Source organism: Lepus europaeus, chromosome 10, assembly GCF_033115175.1.
Source record: "Lepus europaeus isolate LE1 chromosome 10, mLepTim1.pri, whole genome shotgun sequence".
NCBI lineage: Eukaryota > Metazoa > Chordata > Mammalia > Lagomorpha > Leporidae > Lepus > Lepus europaeus.
The window spans coordinates 16693477-16716110 of record NC_084836.1 but is presented as its reverse complement, the minus strand read 5'-3'; the positions used below and the strand labels follow the sequence as shown (position 1 = coordinate 16716110).

Below are 22634 nucleotides of genomic sequence, written 5' to 3'. Positions count from 1 at the left end.
GCGTGGGCCCGGGCGAGCCGCTTGGCCCTTCTGAGGGAGAAGGACTTGACGACAGCCGCTTCCGGAGGGTGGCAGTGGAGCTGGGCCGCGAGGCTCCGTGGAAGCGGCACCTGTGTTCCTATTCGGCAGGTGCCCATCCGAGCACTGCTGGGCCTCTTGCTTCGTGGACGGGCCTGCCGTCAGGGCCCTCGAGGCGTCGATGGTCTAACGCCCCTGCCTCCTCCTCTGAGTTCACGCTTTCGCGAAGTTGGACCCTCAGTCCCGGGTCTCGTGCTGCACTGCTTAAAGATTGGGGGCGGAGGGGCACACTCAGTCGGCAGAGGGTTTCTCACGATGTCCCGCCGCGGCTTCCCACCTGAAAGAACTGTTGGAAGTCGAACTTTGAACCTCTCAATAGGTGCAGAGTTAAAAGCAAAATCACACTGGGCGGTGTTTTGTGAGCTGAGGTAACCGCGGCTTGAGCCGCTTCCAGGACACTGAACTGTGCGTTCCCTCTCCGCCGAGCCGGGCCACGAGGGGGCCCCGGCCGGAACTCCGACGCCGATCGCTGGCCTGCAGGCCATGTGTTCGGCCAGGGTTCGGGTTGGCGGGGCCGGAGTCCGTGCCAGGTTGTGGGTTTTAGTCACGCTGCGAAGTGGAGCGGGTCACGCCGGGTGGCTCGGGAGCGGCCCGCGGGCACGGCTGGCCGGGCTGGGCGGGGCCGCCGCGGCGCCCGCCGGAAGCCCCGCCCCGCCGCCCCGCGCGCCCGACGCGCCGCCGCGGCCCTCACTCGCCCTGCTTTTGTGCGCAGAGGACGGCCCGGGCCTGCACGCCGCGCTCGCCGAGCTGACCGCCGACCCCGACGTGCCCGTGGTGTTTGTGAGGCAGACCAAGATAGGCGGCCATGGTCCAACCCTGAAGGTAGGAGACGGCGGCGCGAGCTCGGCGGCCGCGGAGGGGGCGTGACGGGAAACGGGGTACCTGTGGGCGAATGTTGCAGTAACGTGTGCGGGGGTCCTTCGTCTCCTCTTTCCCTTTCTTCGCCGGTTACTCACCGTTTTTAGTGTTAGCTGCTAAACGTGGGTTGTTTGGGGAAGTGCTTATCTGCGTCATGCTAGTCGCCCCTACCGTCTTCCTCCGGACGTCTCTGAGGGGTGGGCGGCCCAGGGCGCCTTGGCCCCGCAGGGGCCTCCCGGGAGTTGGTCCCGGCTGCCGCCTAGCCAGATGGGGCATGGGGCGGCCTGGTGTGCATCCGTTACCGCAGCGCCTGGCTTCGATGTTTGCACATTCTTTCTCTCCTTATGCATTTGTGTCTGTAGCGGTGAAGAAACTGCCTACTTGCATACTTTTACATTGCCCGCGTTAAATGTAAAAATGCATTTAGATGTGTGCACCTTGAGGAAGGGATAGTGGCAGTTAATTTGCTATTTGATTTACTGCCTTTTCTTCTGAAGGAATTTAACTTTTTTTTAAAAAAGTTTATTTATTTATTTGAAAGGCAGAGTTACAGAGAGGCAGAGAGAGAGAGAGAGAGGTCGGTCTTCCATCCACTGGTTCACTCCCCAGATGACCGCAGAGGCCAGAGCTGTGCCCATCTGAAGCCGGGTGCCATGAGTCTCCTCCGGGTCTCCCACGTGGGTGCAGGGGCCCAAGCACTTGGGCCATCTTCTGCTTTCCCAGGCCATAGCAGAGAGCTGGATTGGAAGTGGAGCAGTCGGGTCTCCAACCGGCTCCCATGTGGGTTGCCAGCGCTGCAGGCAGTGGCTTTACCCGCTGGGCCACAGCACTGGCCTTGAATCTTACCATTTTTAATTTATTAATTAATTTATTTATTTTTGACAGGCAGAGTGGACAGTGAGAGAGAGAGAGAAAGGTCTTCCTTTTGCCATTGGTTCACCCTCCAATGGCCGCTGCGGCCGGCGCACCGCGCTGATCCGATGGCAGGAGCCAGGTGCTTCTCCTGGTCTCCCATGGGGTGCAGGGCCCAAGCACTTGGGCCATCCTCCACTGCACTCCCTGGCCACAGCAGAGAGCTGGCCTGGAAGAGGGGCAACCGGGACAGGATGGGTGCCCCGACCGGGACTAGTACCTGGTGTGCTGGTGCCGCTAGGCGGAGGATTAGCCTATTGAGCCGCGAGGCCGGTTTGAATCTTACCTTTTTGAAGACTGAATATACAGGAAGTGGAGCTAGACTAATGAAATGGAGCAGATTAATGAAAAGTAGTTAAAGGAGATAAAAGGTTTTCATCTGTATGTAAAACTCAGAGAATTACTCATAGTTTTAGTTTACAAGTAAAATGAGGCAGAGATCTGTTAATATTCCTGCTGATTATTCTCTTCACCCCATCTTGAGTTTACATTTACAAAGTCATCTAGGCATTTGGGAATACAAAAAAAAATCACTGTTTTTTGATAAGCGTTGGAGCTCACTTTGACATGACAATATATAACAGTATATAACAGTACAACAGTGCCCTGAATGAAAAAGCATTCCACCAAGAATTCCTCATTTAGCGCATTTCTGAAGGGAGCTTACCTTTCTGCTTTGAGCATTTGCTTTAGTTTTTTTTTTTTTTTTCTTTTTTTAAGATTTATTTATTTGAGAAGCAGAGTTCCAGACAGGGAGAGAAAGAGGTCTTCCATCTACTGGTTCACTCCCCAAATGGCCACAACAGCCAGAGCTGGGCAGATCTGAAGCCAGGAGCCAGGAGCTTCTTTCTGGTCTCACGTGAGTGCAGGGGCCCAAGCACTTGGGCCATTCTCCACTGCTTTCCCAGGCCATTAGCAAGGAGCTGCATCAGAAGTGGAGACTTGGTATCCACATGGGATGCTGGCACCACAGGCGGTGGCTTAACATACTAGGCCATAGTGCTGGCCCCTGATTTTGGTTTTAGTGAGTGCTAAGAAATGGAAGAGAGAGACAGCTGAGGCAGATTGGTTGGAATGGTGTGTGAATTTCCAACCAGTTGTCCACATGTGGGGGCTAAGTGGTGGGTCCTGAAAATTTTTAGGGTACATTGGGTTTGAGTGGAGAAAGGCATTTATTTAGTGGAGAATTGACTGCTTATGGAATTAAGGCCATAAATTTAAAGTTTACCCCTTAAAAAAAGAAAAGATGGAGAGTTCATATTTAACCTGAAGCTTGAATAATGGAGAGGGAGCTTTCCAAATTGTCCGTGTTTCCTTTCTCCTGTTGATGTCAGCTATGCCTTTGTCCCCCTCCCGCCCCTCAAGACCACCAATGGCAAAATCTACCTTCTGCAATGAGTGTGCTGTAGAAGATGGGAGAATCCTGCTGAAGGGAACGAGGGTATGCAGGTGACTGCTAGAAGGTTTCCAGAGGTGTGGTTCTCTGAAGCAATGCACACGCACCTGCACAGACTTCCTGGAGTGCTTGTTAAACGTGTCTGTAGGGTGGGAGTTGTGTAGCAGGTTAAGCCTCAGTTTGGGACACCCTCATCCTGTTTGGAGATTGGGTTCAAGTCCTGGCTCTTCCACTTCGGATCCAGCTTCTTGCTAACATGCACCTTGGGAGGTGGCGGAGGATGGCCCAAGTACTTGGGTTTCTGCCACCAACATGATAAACCTGGATGAAGTTCCTGCCTCCTGGCTTCCACCTGGCCCAACCCTGGCTGTGGTGGGCATTTGGGAAGTGAACCAATGGATGGAAAAATCGGTCTCTGTCTCACCCTACCTTTCAGACACATAAATAAATTTTCAAAAGCAGTGGGGAGGCTATATGAAATGTTACTTCCCTAAGGAGTTACCGTTTGCTGTTTTCTAATTAATAATTTTTGGTATTATGCAATAACAATCCTCTGTTTACCCCAATTCTAATTATTTTATCAACTGATCTTTAGCAAATTACCTTATACATTAGTCTCAAGCTTAATGTTTCTTGTAAGAATTATCAGAGGGGGTTTGTCTCAAGAAGATAAATAATAATAAAAAAGACACTTTAACACAGAATAGAAAAAGGGACATGTGCTGTCTGTGGCCAGGGCGTGTGTGCATATGCAAAATTGGAACTAAAGCACTTCTAAGTTACTGCTGAAAGACAGCTGGCTTTCATGAATGTCTTTGTTTGTAAGGCAAGAATCCATCCGAGTAATCCTATAGGGAACCTGTCTTGTCTGTAAATCAGCTTCTCTACATTGAAAACATTTGCAGAAATGCCTATTGGTAGTACTGAGAGGAAAAGCAAATTGAATGAGAAAGCTGGAATACTGACGGTCAGACAGGTAAGTCTTTAGTAGTTTGAGCTAATCTTGAGAGACAAGACTAAAACTGACGACATAGGATTGAAATACAGTAATGTCTTCAAGGCTATAGCAGTAAGGATGACCAACACAAAACAATGCACAGTTAACACCCAGGAAGTTATGCAGACGCTTGGGGTTGTGGTAGGACCTCAGTGACCCCATGTCAGCCTTGGTGCATGGACAATAAAACAAAGGGAGGTCTCCTTTCTTTTTTTTTTTTGTTTGTTTTTTATTTATTTATTTGACAGGTAGAGTTACAGAGAGTGAGAGGGAGAGAGAAAGGTCTTCCATCCATTGGTTCACTCCCCAGATGGCCGCTACGGCCGGCGCTGCGCCAGTCCGAAGCCAGGAGCCAGGTGCTTCCTCCTGGTCTCCCATGCCGGTGCAGGGTGCACTTGGGCCATCCTCCACTTCCTTCCCCGGGCCACAGCAGAGAGCTGGGCTGGAAGAGGAGCAACCGGGACTAGAACCTGGCACCCATATGGGATGCTGGCGCCGCAGGCAGAGGATTAACCAAGTGAGCCATGGTGCCAGCCCCTCAAGGAGGTCTCCTTTCTAAGCTAACTTCTGAGTTACCTGAAACCAGGCTCTAAACTGATTGGACATCAGGAAATCAGTGGTAATTTAGTAGCTCTCTGACCATTTTTTCCTACTACTTTATGGAAGCTTTTGATCCCTTCCTTTGAGATAATCTCTGAGGCCTGAGGAGCATTGGAGGATGAATTTAAGATGAGGGACTTGAACAGGTTTCCTGGCTTACATTAGAAGAAAATAAGACTGCTGAGATACAAATGAAGCATAGATTATTATGACTGTAAATACATTAATCTGGTGTTGATAATAGTGAAGTGTTTTTCTTGTTTTTTTTTTTAAGGTTTGTTTATGTATTTGAAAGAGTTACATAGAGGAGCCAGGAGCTGCTTCTTCTGAGTCTCGCATGTGAGTGCAGGGGCCCAAGGACTTGGGCCATCTTCTGCTGCTTTCTCAGAAGCATTAGCAGGGAGCTGGATTGCAAGTAGGGCAGTGGGGACTCTAACCAGTGCCCATATGGGATGCTGGTGCTGAAGGCAGTGGTTTAACGTGCTGTGCCACCAGCCCCAGTAGTAAAGTTACTCCAGTTGTCAATCCATGCCGAGACCCAGTGCCTCCCAGCCCCCCAAATTACCACTTTTACCAGGTGGCAACACAAACCTCTCTTTGTGTCTGTTTTTTTACAGTAGCATCACTACTCCATTGGTGCAGGCTTCAGATTTCCTCCTGAACCTTTCCTGTCTGTTCACTCACAGAGGCTGACTGTTGCCACGCATCTGCCTACTGCCTCCCTTTACTTAGGCTGGGACTGGAGTACTCATGTCCCCCTGCCCGAACCACTTCCACAGTCTCTAACTGGCCTCCCACTTCTGAACCCCTTCTTCTGCCAGCCCATCTGCTGACGGTCATCTTCCTGATAGCTGCCTCCCTGCCCCCCAGATCAGCATCCAGAATCAAGAATAGGTACCCCTTTACTTGGTATTCTTGCCCTTGGGGATCTTGCCCCAACCTGCTTTTCTGGTTGTCTGTTGCTCTGCTTCCTCACTTACTGGAGACTCCTGGGAATAATGTCGCCACTGTGGTTAGGAAACTTTTCCTTTGTTCTGTTCTTTGTTCAATTCTTGACATCTCTTCCAGTCCAAGCTTATTTTTGCAACTGCCTTACCTGTTCAGAGCACCAGTGTCCTTGCCTTCTCTGTGTTCCCACAGTATCTCCATAAATCTTTGTGGACAAGGAGGAATCCTGCCAGTGGTAATTTTTGGCTTGTGTATCAAAGGTGGAGAGCAAGGCTTATTCTTTGTGTCAGTGGTCCAACAGGTAGGCAAGTGAACGTGCTTTCTAACCATGGTAAAAGCCGTTCATCAAGTGCCTGTTATGTGCTAGACTTCAAGTGCTGTGCTGCTTAGTTGATAAAATCCTCACGACGGTCTCAGGAAGGGCAGGTGGTCTTCAGTAGTACAGGTGAGAGAACAAAGGCCTGGAAAGTGTCAGGAGGATGCTCAAATAGCTGACAGCTGCAGTGTCAGGAATGGAACCCAGGCCTGCCTGTTGGCAGAGCTCACTCTGGTGTGCTCACGTTCCTGGCACTTGGCTCTGGGTTACTGCTGTTGAGATACCTGTCTTGTGTGATCATGCTTCACAGTTGAGCCAATGCAAATCCTGGTATTGCTAGCATAGCTTGGGCACACAGACATTCATTAGATGCTTGCTGAGTGGAACGTCATTCCTCTGTGCCTACTAAATTAAATTGTGTGTTCCTTTAGGAGATCAGTGATTACATTTTTTGTATCTTCATGTATTTTTTAAATTTTTTTTTTTATTTTCATATACTTCAAAGGCAGAGGGAGTCCAATCAATTGATCTCTTATCCACTGGTTCACTTCCCAAATTCTTGGAATATTTGGGGGTGGGCCAGGTTGAAGCCAGGAGCCCCAAACTCCATCTGGCCTCCCATGTGGTTGGCAGGAGCCCAAACACTTGAGCTGTCAACTGCTGCCTAACAGGAGGTACATTAGCAGGAAACTGAATCAGAAACGGTAGCAGGGACTTGAACTAGCACTTGCTGGTATCCCAAGCAGTGGCTTAACCAATGTGCTACAATGCCCACCCCTTCCATCTGATTCTTAACACCTAGCATATGCAAGTAAATGTTTGTTGAGTAAATGGATAGTGGTGGTAAGGCCAGAAGAATCTGATGCGAGAGATTTAGCTATAAGGTGTCTGATTTTATTGAAGATGGGTTGACTGTCAGGGACCAAGCTCCAAGTTGTTCACAAAGAGATTCTAGGTAGCATATTGAAAGCAGTTCAGAGTTTTAAAAACCTGTCACCTTGAACGTGTGTCTAAGGCCATTGGGAAGAAAGTCACGTCAAGTCTAGTATGAACCAATGGTTCATGCTAGGCACTGTTTTTGTTCTAACAAATCTATAAGGTGATCACATATTTAACATGACATTTGTTAACATGTTTGCATATGGCTTTTTTTTTTTAATATTTATTTATTTGAAAGGCAGAGTTACAGAGAGGCAGAGAGAGAAAGAGAGGTCTTCAATCCATTGGTTCATTCCCCAGATGGCCACAATGGTCGGAGCTGTGCCGATCCGAAGCCAGGAGCAAGGAGTATCTTTCAGGTCTCCCATGCAGGTGCAGGGGCCCAAGGAGTTGGGCCATCTTCTTCTGTTTTCCTAGGCCATAGCAGAGAACTGGATTGGAAGAGGAGCTGCTGGGACACAAACCTGCACCCATATGGGATGCCAGCACTGCAGGCAGCGGCTTTACCCACTATGCCACAGTGCTGGCCCCTGCATTTGACTCTTAAAAAGATGGTCACAACTGTTCTATATGGCTAAGTGAGACATCTAATAGACTCATTTTACAAAGGAAGAGATTCAAACATTGAATAAAAGCAGTGGAAACTAAGGACCAGTTTTTGTTTTTTATTTGAACCCAGTGTCCAGAGCACAGCCACTTCCCCATCAAAACAGTGCCCCTGTTATTGGTGACTTCTGAGAGATTCTGTTCCCTTCATCTTCCACCCTTGTTTCTTGTTTTTGAGGCTGGGCAAGTGAGCCAGCGTTGGTTTTCTAAGTGTCAGTAAGTATGTAAATTCACAGATGAGGGTAGAGCTTTTATATACCCCAACTTGTGGGTCCAGATTACTTAGTGGGACTTGTATCTTTTACCTCACTAGTAATAATACCATCTTATTTGAATAGAGCAGTTATTCAAAGCTTTTTTCTTTGTAAAATCTTTTTTAAAATTTATTTTATTTATTTATTTATTTATTTTGCCCATAATCAAAACTTTATTGAAAAACTGACATCAAAATAGGGGAAAAATTGTATACCTTATAAAATCAACCAAAATTACATTATCTTAGTAGATTCACTAGAATCACTGAACTTATGATAAGGCTTTCCGTGAGAACACAAATCCAGGAAGTTGTGTGGGTCACTAGTGTTGCTTTCTTCTAAAGGAACAGCCTTCTGGAGTCGGGCCTTTCCTCCTGTAGGCTGGCACAAAACTGTAGAACAGCCTACACAAAGAACCACTGTTTGGGCATGGCTGAAAACCGTGGTGATCTTGTAGCAACCTGGGCATTTTACGTCCATAAAATAAGAATTCGGACTTTGAACCAGCCATTTCTTTTTATGTTTCTTCTTTTCCTCCTCCAAAGAGGGATGGAGTAGATCTCTAGCCAAGGGCATGTCTGCGGTCCGCGAGCCCGGCGCCTCTCACCGACGCTGGCTACTCCCCTAGTGACAGCCTAAAATTTATTTTGAAAGGCAAAGTTACAGAGAGAGAGAGAGAAAATGACAAGTCTTCCATCTGCTGGTTCACTCCCAAAGTGGCCATGATGGCCTCCTGGCTTCCAATTGCCTCAGCTCAGGCCGTTGCAGCTATTTAGGGTATGAACCAGTGGTTGGAAGATATCTCTCTCCTTCTCTTTCTGTGTAACTCTTTCAAATAAATAATTAATCTTAAAACTGTTCAATGATTTTTTAAAAAAAGATTTTATTTATTTGAGAGGTAGAGTTACAGACAATGAGAGAGAGAGACAGAAAGGTCTTCCTTTCGTTGGTTCACTCCCCAAATGGCCCCAACAGCGGGAGCTGTGCTGATCCGAAGCCAGGAGCCAGGTGCTTCTTCCTGGTCTCCTATGCAGGTGCAGGGGCCCAAGGACTTGGGCCATCTTCCACTGCTTTCCCAGGCTATGGCCTGGGAAAGAGAGCTGGATTGGAAGTGGAGCAGCCAGGACTTGAACCAGAACCCATATGGGATGCTGGCATTGCAGGTGGAGAATTAACCTACTGTGCCATGGCACTGGCCCCAGACTATTCAATGATTTAAGAATTCACAAGTGTTTGAAATCCTGTTGAAATGGTGAGGGGAAAATCATTAGACATGATTGTTTCCCTTGGTAGCAATGTCTAAAGGCAGATTTTAAATCTTTCGGAGGATGATCTAAGCTGCTTTAAGGTTCTTGGGAACTGCAGTCAAGCAAAGGAGGAATTCAGCATTAGAAATCACAACTTAGGACGCTTGCCTCGTGCTCTGTTACTCTTAGCAAGTTGTGTAGGCTGTGTGTTATCACCTGAGGAACCCCTATAAATGGTATTAGTAATACTTGATGAGTGCGTTGGGAGGATTAATATATTTTTCTAAAGCATTTTGAAATTCTTAGATGAAAGGCTCTGTATGGTGCAAACTGGTGTCAGTCTGTTTTCCTTCCTCTGAGCCAGGAGAAATATGCACCTTAGGGTGGGAAGGTTGGCTTTTGGAGTTCTTTTTATAAATTGTTTTCATTGAATTTAAAATGGATACCAGAAGCTCCCAAGAATACAGTTCACTGTAAAATCAGTTTTTGTTTTCAATTTGGGTCGTGGGTTTTTGTATTTTCTTTCTTTTTGATTAATTAATTAATTAATTTTGAAAGGCAGGAGTTAGAGATCTCTCATCCTCTGGTTCATTCCACAAATGGGCTCAATGGCTAGGGCTGGGCCAGACCAGAGCCCGGAGCCAGGAACTCCATCCTGGTCTCCCATGTTGGTGGCAGGGTCCCAAGCATTTGGACCGTCTTCTGCTTTGCCTTTTCAGACACATTAACAGGGAGCTGGATTGAAAGTGGAACAGCTGGGACTTGAACTGGCACTCTGTGGGATGCTAGTGTCACAGGCAGTGGCTTAATCCACTGTACCACAACACTGGCCCTGCCTGAGCTGTGTTTTTTCATACAAGATTTAAGATAGATTTAAATATTGGCTGAATGTCGGAAAAATATGACCTTTTAGTGATCCAGCATCTCAACTTTATTTTTCTCTTGTTTATCCTTTATTCCAGAGGTGTGATAAAATGGTTAAGCAGTAACATTTACTTTCAGAAACTGTAGGACTTACTACTTTCCTTAATCTATGACAGTTTTTTTTTTTTTTTTAAGATTTATTTATTTGAAAGACACAGTGATAGAGCGCGAGAAAGAAAGATTATCTTGTTGGTTCACTCACCAAATGGCTACGACAGTGACTGGGGCTGGTTTAGGTCAAAGGACGGAACCGACAACTTCATCTTGGTCTCTCCCACATCAGTGGCAGTGACTCCACGTACTTGGGCCATCTTCTGCTGCTTTCCCAGGTGCATTAGTAGGGAGCTGGATTGGAAGTGGAGTAGCTGGGATCAAATATGGGAAGCTGCCAGTTTAACCTGCTGTGGCACATTGCTAGCCCTGTGGGTGTTAGATCAGATTTTTAATCACATTAATTTAGTCATTGAGTGCATATCCAAGTGCATTAATTTTAAAAATAATTATGTTTGAAAGATAAAACCTGGGGCCAGTGCTGTGGCGCAGTGGGTTAAAGCCCTGACCTGAAGCGCTGGCATCCCATAGGGGCGCTGGTTCTAGTCCTGGCTGCTCCTCTTCTGGTCCAGCTCTCTGCTATGGCCTGGGAGGGCAGTGGAGGATGGTCCAAGTGCTTGGGCCCCTGCAACGGCATGGAGGAAGCTCCTGGCTCCTGGCTTCGGATCAGCACAGCTCGGGCTGTTTGGGAAGTGAGCCAGTGGAAGGAAGACCTTTCTCTCTGTCTCTCCCTCTCACTGTCTGTGGCCCTACCTCTCAAATAAATAAAATCTTTAAAAGAGAGAAAGAAAGATAAAACCAAGTTCTTGTTTTTGAGAAGCAAATAGTGTAATAGGGCAGGATTTTTTTATAAATATATGCACAAATAACCATAATGTATGGGATTCTTCCAAACTGCATGCTTTTCCTTGAATTCCTCCTACTTAAGTAAGTATTTCTGGACAAATAGTAGCATAATATTTTGGAATAATTTATACTAAGTTTTTCATTTGCAAGAAACTTTGTGCTAGTGCCAAAGAAACATGAAGCAGTCTAGAAACAGAGAGAAGAATGTACTAAGTAGGGTTGGTTTTCTTCTTGGTGCCCTGACACCTGTGGTTGTCGGCTATAATGTGTGTCTCCCTTGGTTTTAGTTTTTAAGAAACACTACACACTCAGGAAAAACTTTTGACTGTGGGTGTCTTTAGAAACAAACGTATTCTTCTGATTGTTACCTGTATTTGCTACTTGTGTGACTGAAACTGAGCCGGTTCTTTACCTGTTTGTGAATTTCCATCACCCACCCATGGCTAGTGGGTGAATTTTCCAAAGCAGGTTAGTCAACCCAGTTAACAGACGTCATTCTCATGTCCTTATAACAGATTGTACTTAAAAATCTTCAGAGCATTGCTGGTCTTTCGCTGTTCGGTCAGTGGCTTTTACATTTTGGGAAAGTTTCCAAATCAAGTCTTTCGTTTATTTTTTTGGCAGAGACCCCTCGCCACTCCATTCGCCCAAGGATCCCTTGAGTTATGCGTGCACACAGCTGGCACTGACACTGCTGCCACTCCGCCCCCTCCCCATCCTCAGGAGGGAGTAAGTGGGACGGGATTTGGCCTTTGAGGGCCTATGTAATTCACCGGGTTTATGTTTGTATGATGAGTTCCTAACAGCCACCTTGCAATGCATCTCTGTGGGTGTGCGTTTCCTGATCTTGGCCTTCCTGACAGTTCACAGTCTGTGTATCTATCTGTTTCTGTCTGTCTAGTGTAGCCAGATTTGTTTCGCAAAAACTAAACATCTTTTAGTGATGGAGTGAGTGCAGGTGTTCGGCACCAAGCGTTTCAAATCACAAGACCTTTAGTTCTCCCAGATTTTGTCCTAAGGTTGCCCCCAAGTGTTTGTTTACAACAAACAATTACACACCAAAAATGAGACCAGCGGTTGCTTGAACGGCTGTTACTTCCTGGTGGAGCAGGGGGCCCATTGTTGGCGCGCGTTCTGGGCGCGAATGCAGGGATCCGGGCTCCAGGCAGCGGGGCTGGGCGGAGGCGAGGGCGGAGGTGTAGAGTCCTGCACCCTGCTGGTGCTGCCCTGGGGCGGGGCGGGGCGGGGCGGGGCTGGGCCGGGCCTGGGGCGTCCTGGCGCGGGGAGGGATGAGGCGGGGCCGTCCAGCCCTGGGGCGAGGTGGAGGCGGGGCCGGCACGGGGCGGGGCCGAGTGAGGCGGGGCCGGCATGGTGTGGGGCGTGGCAGGGGCGGGGCGAGCCGCGGGCAGGTAGAGGCCGCTAGTGCGCATGGGCGGGCGTCGTGTGCGGCCTTAACTGACCTCAGGCGTATATACGGTGTTGGAATCGTTGAGGAGGCAGTTCGCTACGCGCTCCCGGTCGCTGACAGGCCTGACGAAACAAGTACCCTGAAGGAAGGCGTAGACAAAGGGGAGGCGGCGATCGTGACCGTCACAGGTAGCGAGTACTTGGAGAAGCCGGTGGACGAGGAGGAAGAACTGATGAAGGTGGAAATGGCCCTGGACTCTGATGACCTCAGCTCAGGGGAGGCCCAGCTGGACCCCATCCTCCTGGGGCTGGAGGCTGATGAGGAGAAATGCCGGAGCATCCGCAAGCAGTACCGGCAGCTGATGCAGAGCGTGCAGCAGAACCGCGAGGACATCGTGAACACGGCCAGCAACTCGCTCACCGAGGCGCTGGAGGAGGCCAAGGTGCTGTTCGACGGCGTGAGCCGCACCCGGGAGGCGGCCCTCGATGCCCAGTTCCTCGTTTTGGCTTCTGACTTGGGGAAAGAGAAGGCGAAGCAGTTAAACTTTGACATGAGCTTTTTTAACCAAGCAGCGTTTTGTGACTTCCTGTTCATATTCATGGGCCTAAACTGGATGGAAGACGAGCGCCACGAGCTGAGTAGCTGTGATGGGACCGTGGCTCTTCACTTCTGGGAGATGCTCCAGAAGGAAGCAGCATGCTGGATGCTGCGAGCGGAGAATTTCCGCTATATCTTTGGTTCGTTCAAGCCAGAACCTTCCGTACGAAAGCCTCGACTTGAACATCAAAAGAGAGTTCGCAGAATGAAGGGAAGTGGAGATATGCCCACAAAGTTGAGGAAGCTGGACCTCAGTAGTAATCATGAGGCTACAGAGAAAGAAGTGGAGAGAATCCTGGGGTTGCTGCAGACGTACTTTCAGAAGTACCCCGACAGTCCTGTGTCTTATTTTGAGTTTGTGATCGACCCGAACTCTTTCTCTCGCACCGTGGAGAACATATTCTATGTTTCTTTCATTGTAAGGGATGGCTTTGCAAGAATAAGCCTCGACCAGGACAGACTGCCAATATTAGAGCCAATTAGTATTAACCAAGTAGATGAGGAAAATGATCCCAGTTTTCATAGCAGGAAACAAGGAATTATCTCTCTGAGTTTACAGGACTGGAAGAATATTGTGGCAACTTTTGAAATTTCAGAGGCTATGATCACAAACTCGTACTAGAAAGATTTTTGTTAGTGTAGGAGCTATTTTGTGTTTCCTGAAATATCTCAAAAAATGGAGAGTGAAATCTAAACAGAAATGTATATTGTATCCCATGCAAAGTGAAAAAGTGTTTTAAGAACATCAGAAGTTTTACTGTGCACTGTATTTTTCTTGATAATTTACAGTGTCATGGTCTTTGGTTATTAAAAAAAATCATTGATAACCTTTATGGGAAGTTTTTCTTTTTAATGCCCTATATGTAAGTCTGTATTTAAAAAGTAGATTCTGAGTTTCATAAACAAGAGTATTTTACAGTTTCCAAAAAAAAAAGAGTTACGCTCTGCAACTTTATTTCCTCTGTTTGGTGAACCAAGAGAATCCTATAAGGGGTTCCTAATCAGGTTTGGGGAAGATGGATTAAAAAAAAAAAAATGGTCAAGAAAAACCACCTACCTATAAGGGAATGACTATACATTATTTGAACTTTTTTTTTTTTTTTTTTTTTTAAAGACAACACTTGAGATACCATTGTGGAGGAGTCAGTTAAGATACATGAATGAGTGTCTATATTCTAAATTTCCCTTTTGATTGGACTCAGCAGAAGTAGAGTGTCTCTAGTGTAGTTGTCAAAAAACATCAACAATGAGGAGAAGGGTGAGAAGGAATTAAAAGATAGGAAGGGCAATCCAGGCAGGGGCATAAGTGAGGCCAAACTTGGAATTGTGAGAATTTAGGGTGTGAGAGGACATCAGGTATTTTGGGAAAATGGTTTTCTTTGAATGCTAAGCCGGCAAATTGGATGACCTCAATTAGTATCCTCAGAAGGGGAGAATATTTTTGTCAGGCTACTTCAACCACAGAATCAATAATGTTGAGTTGTAGGCTTTGTCTTGTTGGTTAATTTCCTTCCTAGTTCCTGGATTCCCCTTGTAATTTCTGCCAGTGTGCTTTGTCCTTCAGAGTCTATAGAGTTTCAGCGTGTTACAACTGAATGTTTGTCTCAGGTCTATTTGCACCGTGTATCCAATTCTTCATTTAGTATAAATCCATAAAGCATTTTGCTTAAAATTGTTTTAAGAATATTAACTGCAACCATATTTAGAGATGACTTCCAAATATTTGATTCACTAAGAAAATAACCTCAGAACTTGCAGTGGACATGCCCATAGGGTCTTAATCTTTGGTAGTTGAGGAATTTTGCCATTAAACATAATTTGGCAAGTGAGTATGTTATCTCTGATGCTTAGTGGTACTAACAGTACTTTCATACTAAGTCTTGTGTGGTACAGGGAAGGGAAGTCCAAAGACTAAACCAATAATGGCATGATCAGTAGGAGGGATAGTATGTGGGAAGGGTTCTGCACCAATAATGTAGCAGAGGTTTGTAGCAGAGAGTTTTTCATGAAACTGTCCCAGCTATTTTCTAAAGCAGTCATTCCTTCCCCTTTCTTCCCTAAAGAAGGGCTAACCCTTCTCAGTGTTTACCGTGCTTTATCTGTAAGGGAAGCATCGTTAGGTCTTACTGGCCCTCACTTCACCACCACCAAGTTCTGTGCTGTTGGAGAAAGAGATACATAGTCCCACTGGGAGCAGAAAGATCCTGTTTCAGTTCTGCACTCAGCATCACATTGTTCTGTCATGATTGCCTCATGTCTTCACTAGGAGTGTTTTACATGTAGTGATGACTTAAAAGCTTCGGGAGAGAATGTAGAGGTTTTACAGAAGGTTGTTTTGTTTTTGTTTTGTTTTTTGTTTTTGCATTTTCCATGAAGTTATAGCTGTTATGTATAAAGTTATCCACTTGTTTTGTTTCTTTCTGTACTGGTGGTTGTGACATACAAGGTGCCACATCAGTTTGAAATTGAAGCCACTGCTTGCCTTAAATAAAGTAAGAACTGGCCAATGGGGAGAATTACAGAGATAAAGAACCAAACAGGGGCTGGCACCGTGGCTCACTTGGTTAATCCTCCACCTGTGGCGCCGACATCCCATATGGGTGCCGGTTCTAGTCCCAGTTGCTCCTCTTCCAGTCCAGCTCTCTGCTGTGTCCGGGAAGGCTGTGGAGGATGGCCCAAGTACTTGGGTCTCTGCACCTGCATGGGAGACCCGGAGGAAGCACCTGGCTCTTGGCTTCGGTTCGGCGTAGCTCCGGCCGTAGCAGCCATTTGGGGGGGGTGAACCAATGGAAGGAAGACCTTTCTCTCTGTCTCTCTCACTAACTCTGTCAAAAAAAAAAAAAAAAAAAAAAAAACGAACCGAAGTCAGCTGGTTTTCCACTAGTAGAGAGTATCTTAAATTTTTCAGATTTGATAAATAAACTTAACTTCAGAAGAATAAAATAGGCTGCTTAGAAAAATTACAACTTTATTGATTAAATGAACCTGTTTATAGGACCTGGACCTGTTTATGGGACCTGGGATCAGATTTTGACTGGTTATGCACCATGGGCAAATTATGTAATCTGTAAACTCAAAGTTTTGACCTAAATGGGAATAGTACCTATTTCTTAATAAGGATCAAATTAGAAAATATAAGTGACAAGTACTTTGGAGTGTGAATTTCTAGGTATGCTGTAGTGGAAGAAGCAAAAATATTGTAACTGTACAGATTTGGGTTTCATTTTCTGTTGATAGGCAGATTTCTTAAACTCTAAGGGACCCTCTAGGAAATGGGAATGATACCTGCTTAGAAGACTTTATTGTGAGGACTAGTTGGGATATGATGTATATGAAAAAATCCACAGTGTCTTTCTCATTGTAGATCCTCCTGTTAGTGTCCCATTGTCTAGATGAGGGTCAGCAAATTCCATGATGTTACCTCCTTCCATGGTGACCTCTTTTTAATGATTCACTTACTCTTCTGAGTCTAAGCAAGAATTCCTCACTTTTGAGATCCTTGCCTTTGTTCTGGGGAATCCATTACCAAGTGATTGGGTTTGAGGTATGGCTAATTTTCCCAGCAGCTGGTAAAGCACTGTTTGGGCCCTGGGAAAAAAAGTGGTGGACGGAAAACTGCCCATCTCGTGGAATTTACATGGTAGGAGATGTATTCATTTTGTGTGAATGACTGCTGTAACACATCACCAAACATTTGAGTGGCTTTAAACAACACTCGTTTTACAGCCCTGGAGGTTGGGTGTTCAACTAAAACTGGTTTCACTGGCTAACACTAGAGTATGGGCAGGTCTGGTTTCTTCTGGAGCTGAGAGAGAAGCAGCTTCTGGGGCAACCTGCATTCCTGGACTGTCCTCAAAGCTAGCAGTGCGACCTCCTGCCCCTGTCATTCTCTTGTATTCTAATTTAGTCCCCGCCTTCTTCTAAGGGCCTTTAGGATTACATTGGGCATCTAGGCACTGAACAGTTAGGTTCACACTAGCAAAAGATAGATAAATGGTCATGGATAATCCACTTCCCTTATTCTAAGAGAAGCCTAGTATTAAAAGCATCTCCACTTCCCTGAGTGGAAGATGATTCTTTTAAAATATTTATTTACTTGAAAGGCAGAGCAAGAGAGAGAGAAAGGGAGAAGAGATCTTCCATTTGCTGGTTCATTCCCCAAATGATAACAACAGCCTTGAGGGCCAGAGAGGAGCCAGGAGCCAGGAATTTAATTCTGGTCTCCAACATGGGTAACAGGAGTCCAGGTTTCTCTTGGAAACTTGGGGCTGTCTTTCTCTGCTTTCCCAAGTGCATAAGCAGGAAGCTGGATCAGAAGCAGAACAGCTAGGACTTGAACCTGTACTCTACTCCAATATGGGATGCTGGTATCAACCACTGTACCACTGTGCCATAATGCTGACCCCATACCTTGTGCTCTTCAAAGTGTTTTCTGTGTGTTTAATGGGTGAGAAAATTGAAGCACAGTTAAGTATACCCAATCTTGATATATATAGTAGAGTTGGAGCTGGCATCATTCTAAAAGTGGTTTTGTTTTTTTTTTTTTAATAAAGATTACTTATTTATTGAAAGGCACAGTAACAGAGAGGCAGAGAGAGAGAGAGAGAGAGAGAGAATCGATCTTCCATCCCTTGGTTCACTACCCAGATGGCTACAACGTCCAGGGCTGGGCCAGGCCAAAGTCAGGAGCCAGGAGTTTCTTCCAGGTCTACCATGTGGGTTCAGGGGCCCAAGTATTTGGGCCATCCTCTGCTGCTTTCCCAGGTGTATTAGCAGGGACCTGGGTTGGAGGTGGAGCAGTTGAGACTTGAACCAGCGCCCATATGGGATCCTGGTGCTGCAGGCGGCAGCTTTACCCTCTATGCCGCAGCACCAGCCCCTAATGCATGGTTGGCACTGAAGATGCAGGTATGAAAGATAAGATGTCCTTGTAGAGTTGATGGTGGCTGTGGGATCTCAGAGGAGCAACACCCAACTCAGGCTGTCAAGTAAAGACTTCCAGTTAGGTTTTGGAGTGGAGAAAAGAAGAAATCCCGGGTCTGTGGGGAACGGTCTGTGCTCAGTGCCTTAACAACATGTGTTGGAGTTGCAAGAAAGAAAAGGAGAATATTCGAGAATCTTAAGGAGACTTGGTGCATGGAAGGGAACTTGTGTTGGTAAAAGAACCTCCCTGGTCCCCAGGAGAATGCTTTAGCAGGCAAGGTATCGGGGTACACTGCATAGAAGTAATACAACAGTGGGCTAATCTATGACACATGGTCAGGACTGATAGAAGGAGGACATTCCGGTGGGATGTGCTGCAGGACACCTGTAGGACATACTGCAAAGCCTCTTGACTTAATCCCAGGCAGAAGGGGAGAATTCATGATTTACAGAGACTGCTTCCTTCTAGCCATGTGCTAATGTGCATCACTTCCCCAGCAACGTGGTGAGGGTCCAGGGGCATGTTATCCTCATTTCACAAAGTGAGAAACATGGAGGCTCCTAAGGATAAGGTACTGAGCAAGCCTTACCTCGAAAGTGGTCGAGCACGCATGTTAATCTGGTTTCACACTAGAGCCATGTAGAAAGGGAAGAAAAACCAGTATACATCAGTGGCAAGGGATAGGAATTGTGCTTGTGGGGGAAATCAGGGTTGCTTATCCTAGTTTTAAAGAAATCTGCAACCGTGAAATTGCTTTTGATGTTGTGTCCTTTTCTGGGGAGTCTGGAGCAGTGTTTATTTCTAGGAATGGGGTAGAAAAAGCATTGCTGTGAGAGGCAGGTGGGAGAAAGGGAAGACGGTGCAGTGCGTCAGCCTGACCTGTCAGCAAGATGAGCACCTTCAGGTGAGGCAGACGGGCAGACGGGCAGACGGGCAGGCGGGCAGGGTGGGGTGGGGGTGGGGCATCTACACTCAGCCTAGAGTGTTGGGTTTCAGAGTGCAGTCTGTGGGGCCCAAGTTCCTTTTTGGGGGTGGGAAGTTAAAATTATTTTTATAATACTGAGATGCTTTTTGCCTTTTCTGTTTTAATTTTCTGCAAGACTACTATGAAGCTTACTAAAAGCCTGTGTCCCAGGCCGTATTGGAATAGACAGAAGCAGACATTAAAGAGAATTCCAAAGATACAGAACAGTGCCTCTCTTGTCACTGACTAAAGCAGTTTCTCTAAAAATATTTGTTAAGAAGTAATGGGTATATTATTTTTTTAAAAAATATTTATTTGAAAGAGTTACAGAGAGAGGAGGAGGAAACAGATTTTCCATCCATTGGTTCCTATTCCAGATGGCTGTGTTTTTAAATTTAATACTTTAATTGTTTTTAATTTGTATTTGTTTTAAATTGTGGTTTTTTAAAAAAGATTTAATTTACTTGAAAGGCAGAGCTAGAGAGAGGCAGAGGCAGAGTGAAAGAGAGAGGTCTTCCATTTGCTGATTTACTCCCTAAATGGCTGCAATGGCTGGACCCAGGCCAATCTGAAGCCAGGAGCTTCCTCCAGGTCTTCCACGTGTGTGCCAGGGTCCAAGGACTTGGGCCATCTTCTGCTTTCCCAGGCCATAGCAGAGAGCTGGACTTGAACTAGTGCCCATATGGGATGCCAGCACTGTAGGCGGTGGCTTTAGCCCCCAGGCCACAGTGCTGGCCCCTTAATCTGTATTTATTTATTTGAGAGAGAGAGGGTGGGAGGGAGGGAGGAAGCAAGCAATTCCATCTGCAGGCCCACTCCCCAAATACCTCCAACAGCTTGGTGGGGAAGCTAGAAGAGGGAGTGTGATCCAGGTCTCCTGTGTGGGAGGAAGGAACCCAATTACTTGAACCATCACTGCTGCTTCCCAGGGTCCACAATAGCAGATAATGAACCCACGCATTCCTATAGGGATACAGGTGTCTCAGCTGGTGCCCCAATTGCTAGGCCAAATGCCTCTCCCTGTGTTAATTTCAGATGTGGTAAATATGAATTGGTAAAATCCATGTTAACAAAAATTCTTTTGAGGCTCAGATAATTTAAGGTTGTTAACAGGATCCTGAGACTGCCAGCAGGTGTGAGAGCTTCCTGCATCAACCCCTACAGCTAGCCGCCCTTAAACTGAACACTTGCAGTTGGAGGAGGGTGGGAGCATGTTTTCCTCCGGGCTCCTGGCCCTGTGTCTGCTCCCTTCTTATGCTCTCTGGGAGCTGTCTTCTGCCATCTGTCCTACTTGTATTTCAGGTGGGATGCCATTCATCTGGAGCTGAGTGACAGCAGTTTTCAATTTTAAGTTCAGTAAAAACTCAGCAACATGTTTAGTTCTAGGGTCATCCAGATACTTGCATTTGCCTCTAACCGATTCTTCCTTACAGAGTTAAATATGTTCAGGGCTTTCTTTGTAAACATCTGTATGCTGTTCCCAAACTTGAACCCAAGAAACCAGGTCACATCCAGAATTTCAGTAAAGAGCAGATTGTGAACGTTGGTAGGGACAGTATTTGTGTTTACAGCATTTTCATCTTTTTATTTGTTCTGCTAGGAGTGTTGGGAGGCTGGGGGCCCTAAGAAAAGTCAGTCTTCCTTAGATAGCCAGTGGTTGTGTTCTGGCCCCATCTGTGCTGAGTATGTGCAGACAAAATGAAGCTGAGTATAGAAATGCTGTGTGTTGCTCTTCCAGAACATCTAGCTGCATTCATGTATTACTCTTTCTTGTCTTTCTCTTCTTTCTTTAAGATTTATTTTATTTTATTAAAAGGCAGAGTTACAGAGAGAGGGAGGGAGAGATGCTTGCTCCCCAAATGGCTGCAACAGCCAGGGCTGGGCCAGCCTGAAGCCAGGAGCTTCAGCCAGGTCTCCCACGTGGGTGCGGGGACCAAGTGCTTGGGCCATCCTCCCCTGATTTCCCCAGGCACATTAGCAGGGAGCTGGATCAGAAGTGGAGCAACCAAACTGGTGCCCACATGGGATGCCAGCGCTGCAGGCAGCAGCTTAACCCACCATGCCACAGCACCGGCCCCAGGTTAGCCCTTCTAACCCAGCCAGTCATGCTGTTTGAGAGCTGGGTGGGGGCGACACTGGTTCTCCACAGCTTCTGCTGGTCCTTTGGTCTGAATGGCTGTTATCACCCAATTGTTTCTCCCCCACAGTGCCTGGTACTGAAGGAGGAAGCTCTGCTGTAATGCCAGTCTACAAACACTGGTTCTGTTTACCAGCCACTCACCTTAGACCTTTTGTGCAGACTGTCAGGGTGGCACGGTTTTGTCCCCACTGCCGCTGGTCTCCAGGTGTAAGCCCTTCAGTCCCTGAGCCACCACATGCACCTACCATGCTGCCAAGGGGCAGCCACAGCGCTGTGCCACCGCCTCCACAACCCTCCACTGCACCCCCTCCCGAAACATCCCAAGCACCCTGTTCATCTGCTGACCCCAGCCTCTGCCCTTCAGCCCCTACGTGTGATTGTAGGCAGGAGGAAAATGTGCGGCCTGGGCTGGTAAGTTTGAGGGCCTTTTTGGTTATTAAGATTAAGACTTGATTTGAAAAAAAAAATTATTGTTCTTACTAATTTTTCAGTCACTATCCCATGTTAGCACAGAATTTTATTTTATTTATTTTTAAATTTTTTAAAAGATTTATTTTATCGGCCGGCGCCGTGGCTCACTAGGCTAATCCTCCGCCTTGCGGCGCTGGCACACCGGGTTCTAGTCCCGGTCGGGGCACCGATCCTGTCCCGGTTGCCCTTCTTCCAGGCCAGCTCTCTGCTGTGGCCAGGGAGTGCAGTGGAGGATGGCCCAAGTGGAGGATGGCCCTGCACCCCATGGGAGACCAGGAGAAGCACCTGGCTCCTGCCATCGGATCGGCGCGGTGCACTGGCCGCAGCGCGCCTACCGCGGTGGCCATTGGAGGGTGAACCAACCACAAAAGGAAGACCTTTCTCTCTGTCTCTCTCTCACTGTCCACTCTGCCTGTCAAAAAAAAAAAAATTTAAAAAAAAAAAAAGATTTATTTTATTTATTTGAAAGAGAGAGGTAGAGACAGAGAAAGAGGTCTTCCATCCGCTGATTCACTCCCCAAATGGCCTCAGCTGTTGGGACTTGGCCAGGATGGATTCAGGAGCCAAGAGCTTTCTCTGGGTCTCCTGTGTGAGTGCAGAAGCCCAAGGACTTGGGCCATTTTCTGCTGCTTTCCCAGGCACATTAACAGGGAATTGGATTGGAAGTGGAGCAGCTGGGACTTGAACAAGTGGCTATCTGGAATGCTGGCACTGCAGGCTTTAATCCGCTGTGCCACAGCTCAGGCCCCCAGAATTTTATTTTAATGTAGTATTTAAATATGTCACCAAAACGGTGTTCCAAATTCATATGAAATATAACTAATGTGTTCAACTAGTGAAAAGGATTTTTTTTTTTTTTAACTTATTCTGAAAGAGAGAGAGACAGAGACAAACAGATCTTCATCTGCTGGTTTATTCCCCAAATGGCCACCATGGCCAGTGCTGGGCCAGACTGAAGCCAGGAGCTTCATCTGGGTCTGCTATATGGGTAAAAAGGGCCCAAGCACCTGAGCCATCTTACGCTGCTTTTTTCAGGCCATTAGCAGGGAGCTGGATCAGAAATGGAACAGCCAGAACACAAAGCAGCACTCACGGAATGCCGGTGTCACAGGCTGTGACTTCATCTGCTGTGCCACAGCACTGGCCCCTGCTGTAGGT

The 22634-nt window shown here is 46.8% G+C and overlaps 2 protein-coding genes and 1 pseudogene across 4 annotated transcripts in view; 2 read left to right on the top strand and 1 right to left on the bottom strand.

The window, feature by feature from the left end:
* TXNRD1 (thioredoxin reductase 1) overlaps positions 1-22634 on the top strand; it is a 62579-nt gene that overhangs the window by 700 nt on the left and 39245 nt on the right. The window contains exon 2 of one of the 3 annotated variants that reach the window (XM_062202994.1): positions 791-900. The exons of 1 other annotated variant lie outside the window; for it this stretch is intronic. The gene's annotated coding sequence lies outside the window, so the exon portion shown is untranslated. Of the gene's footprint in view, positions 1-790; positions 901-2623; positions 2708-22634 lie in introns of those variants that run through there. One more of the 3 variants, XM_062202995.1, reaches the window with a different exon arrangement.
* Positions 8068-8533, bottom strand: LOC133767565 (small ribosomal subunit protein eS27-like; annotated as a pseudogene).
* On the top strand, positions 12458-13657 carry EID3 (EP300 interacting inhibitor of differentiation 3). The gene has a single exon (XM_062201989.1). It carries the CDS (start codon positions 12613-12615, stop codon positions 13597-13599), a length of 987 nt encoding a protein of 328 aa, XP_062057973.1. The 5' UTR covers positions 12458-12612; the 3' UTR covers positions 13600-13657.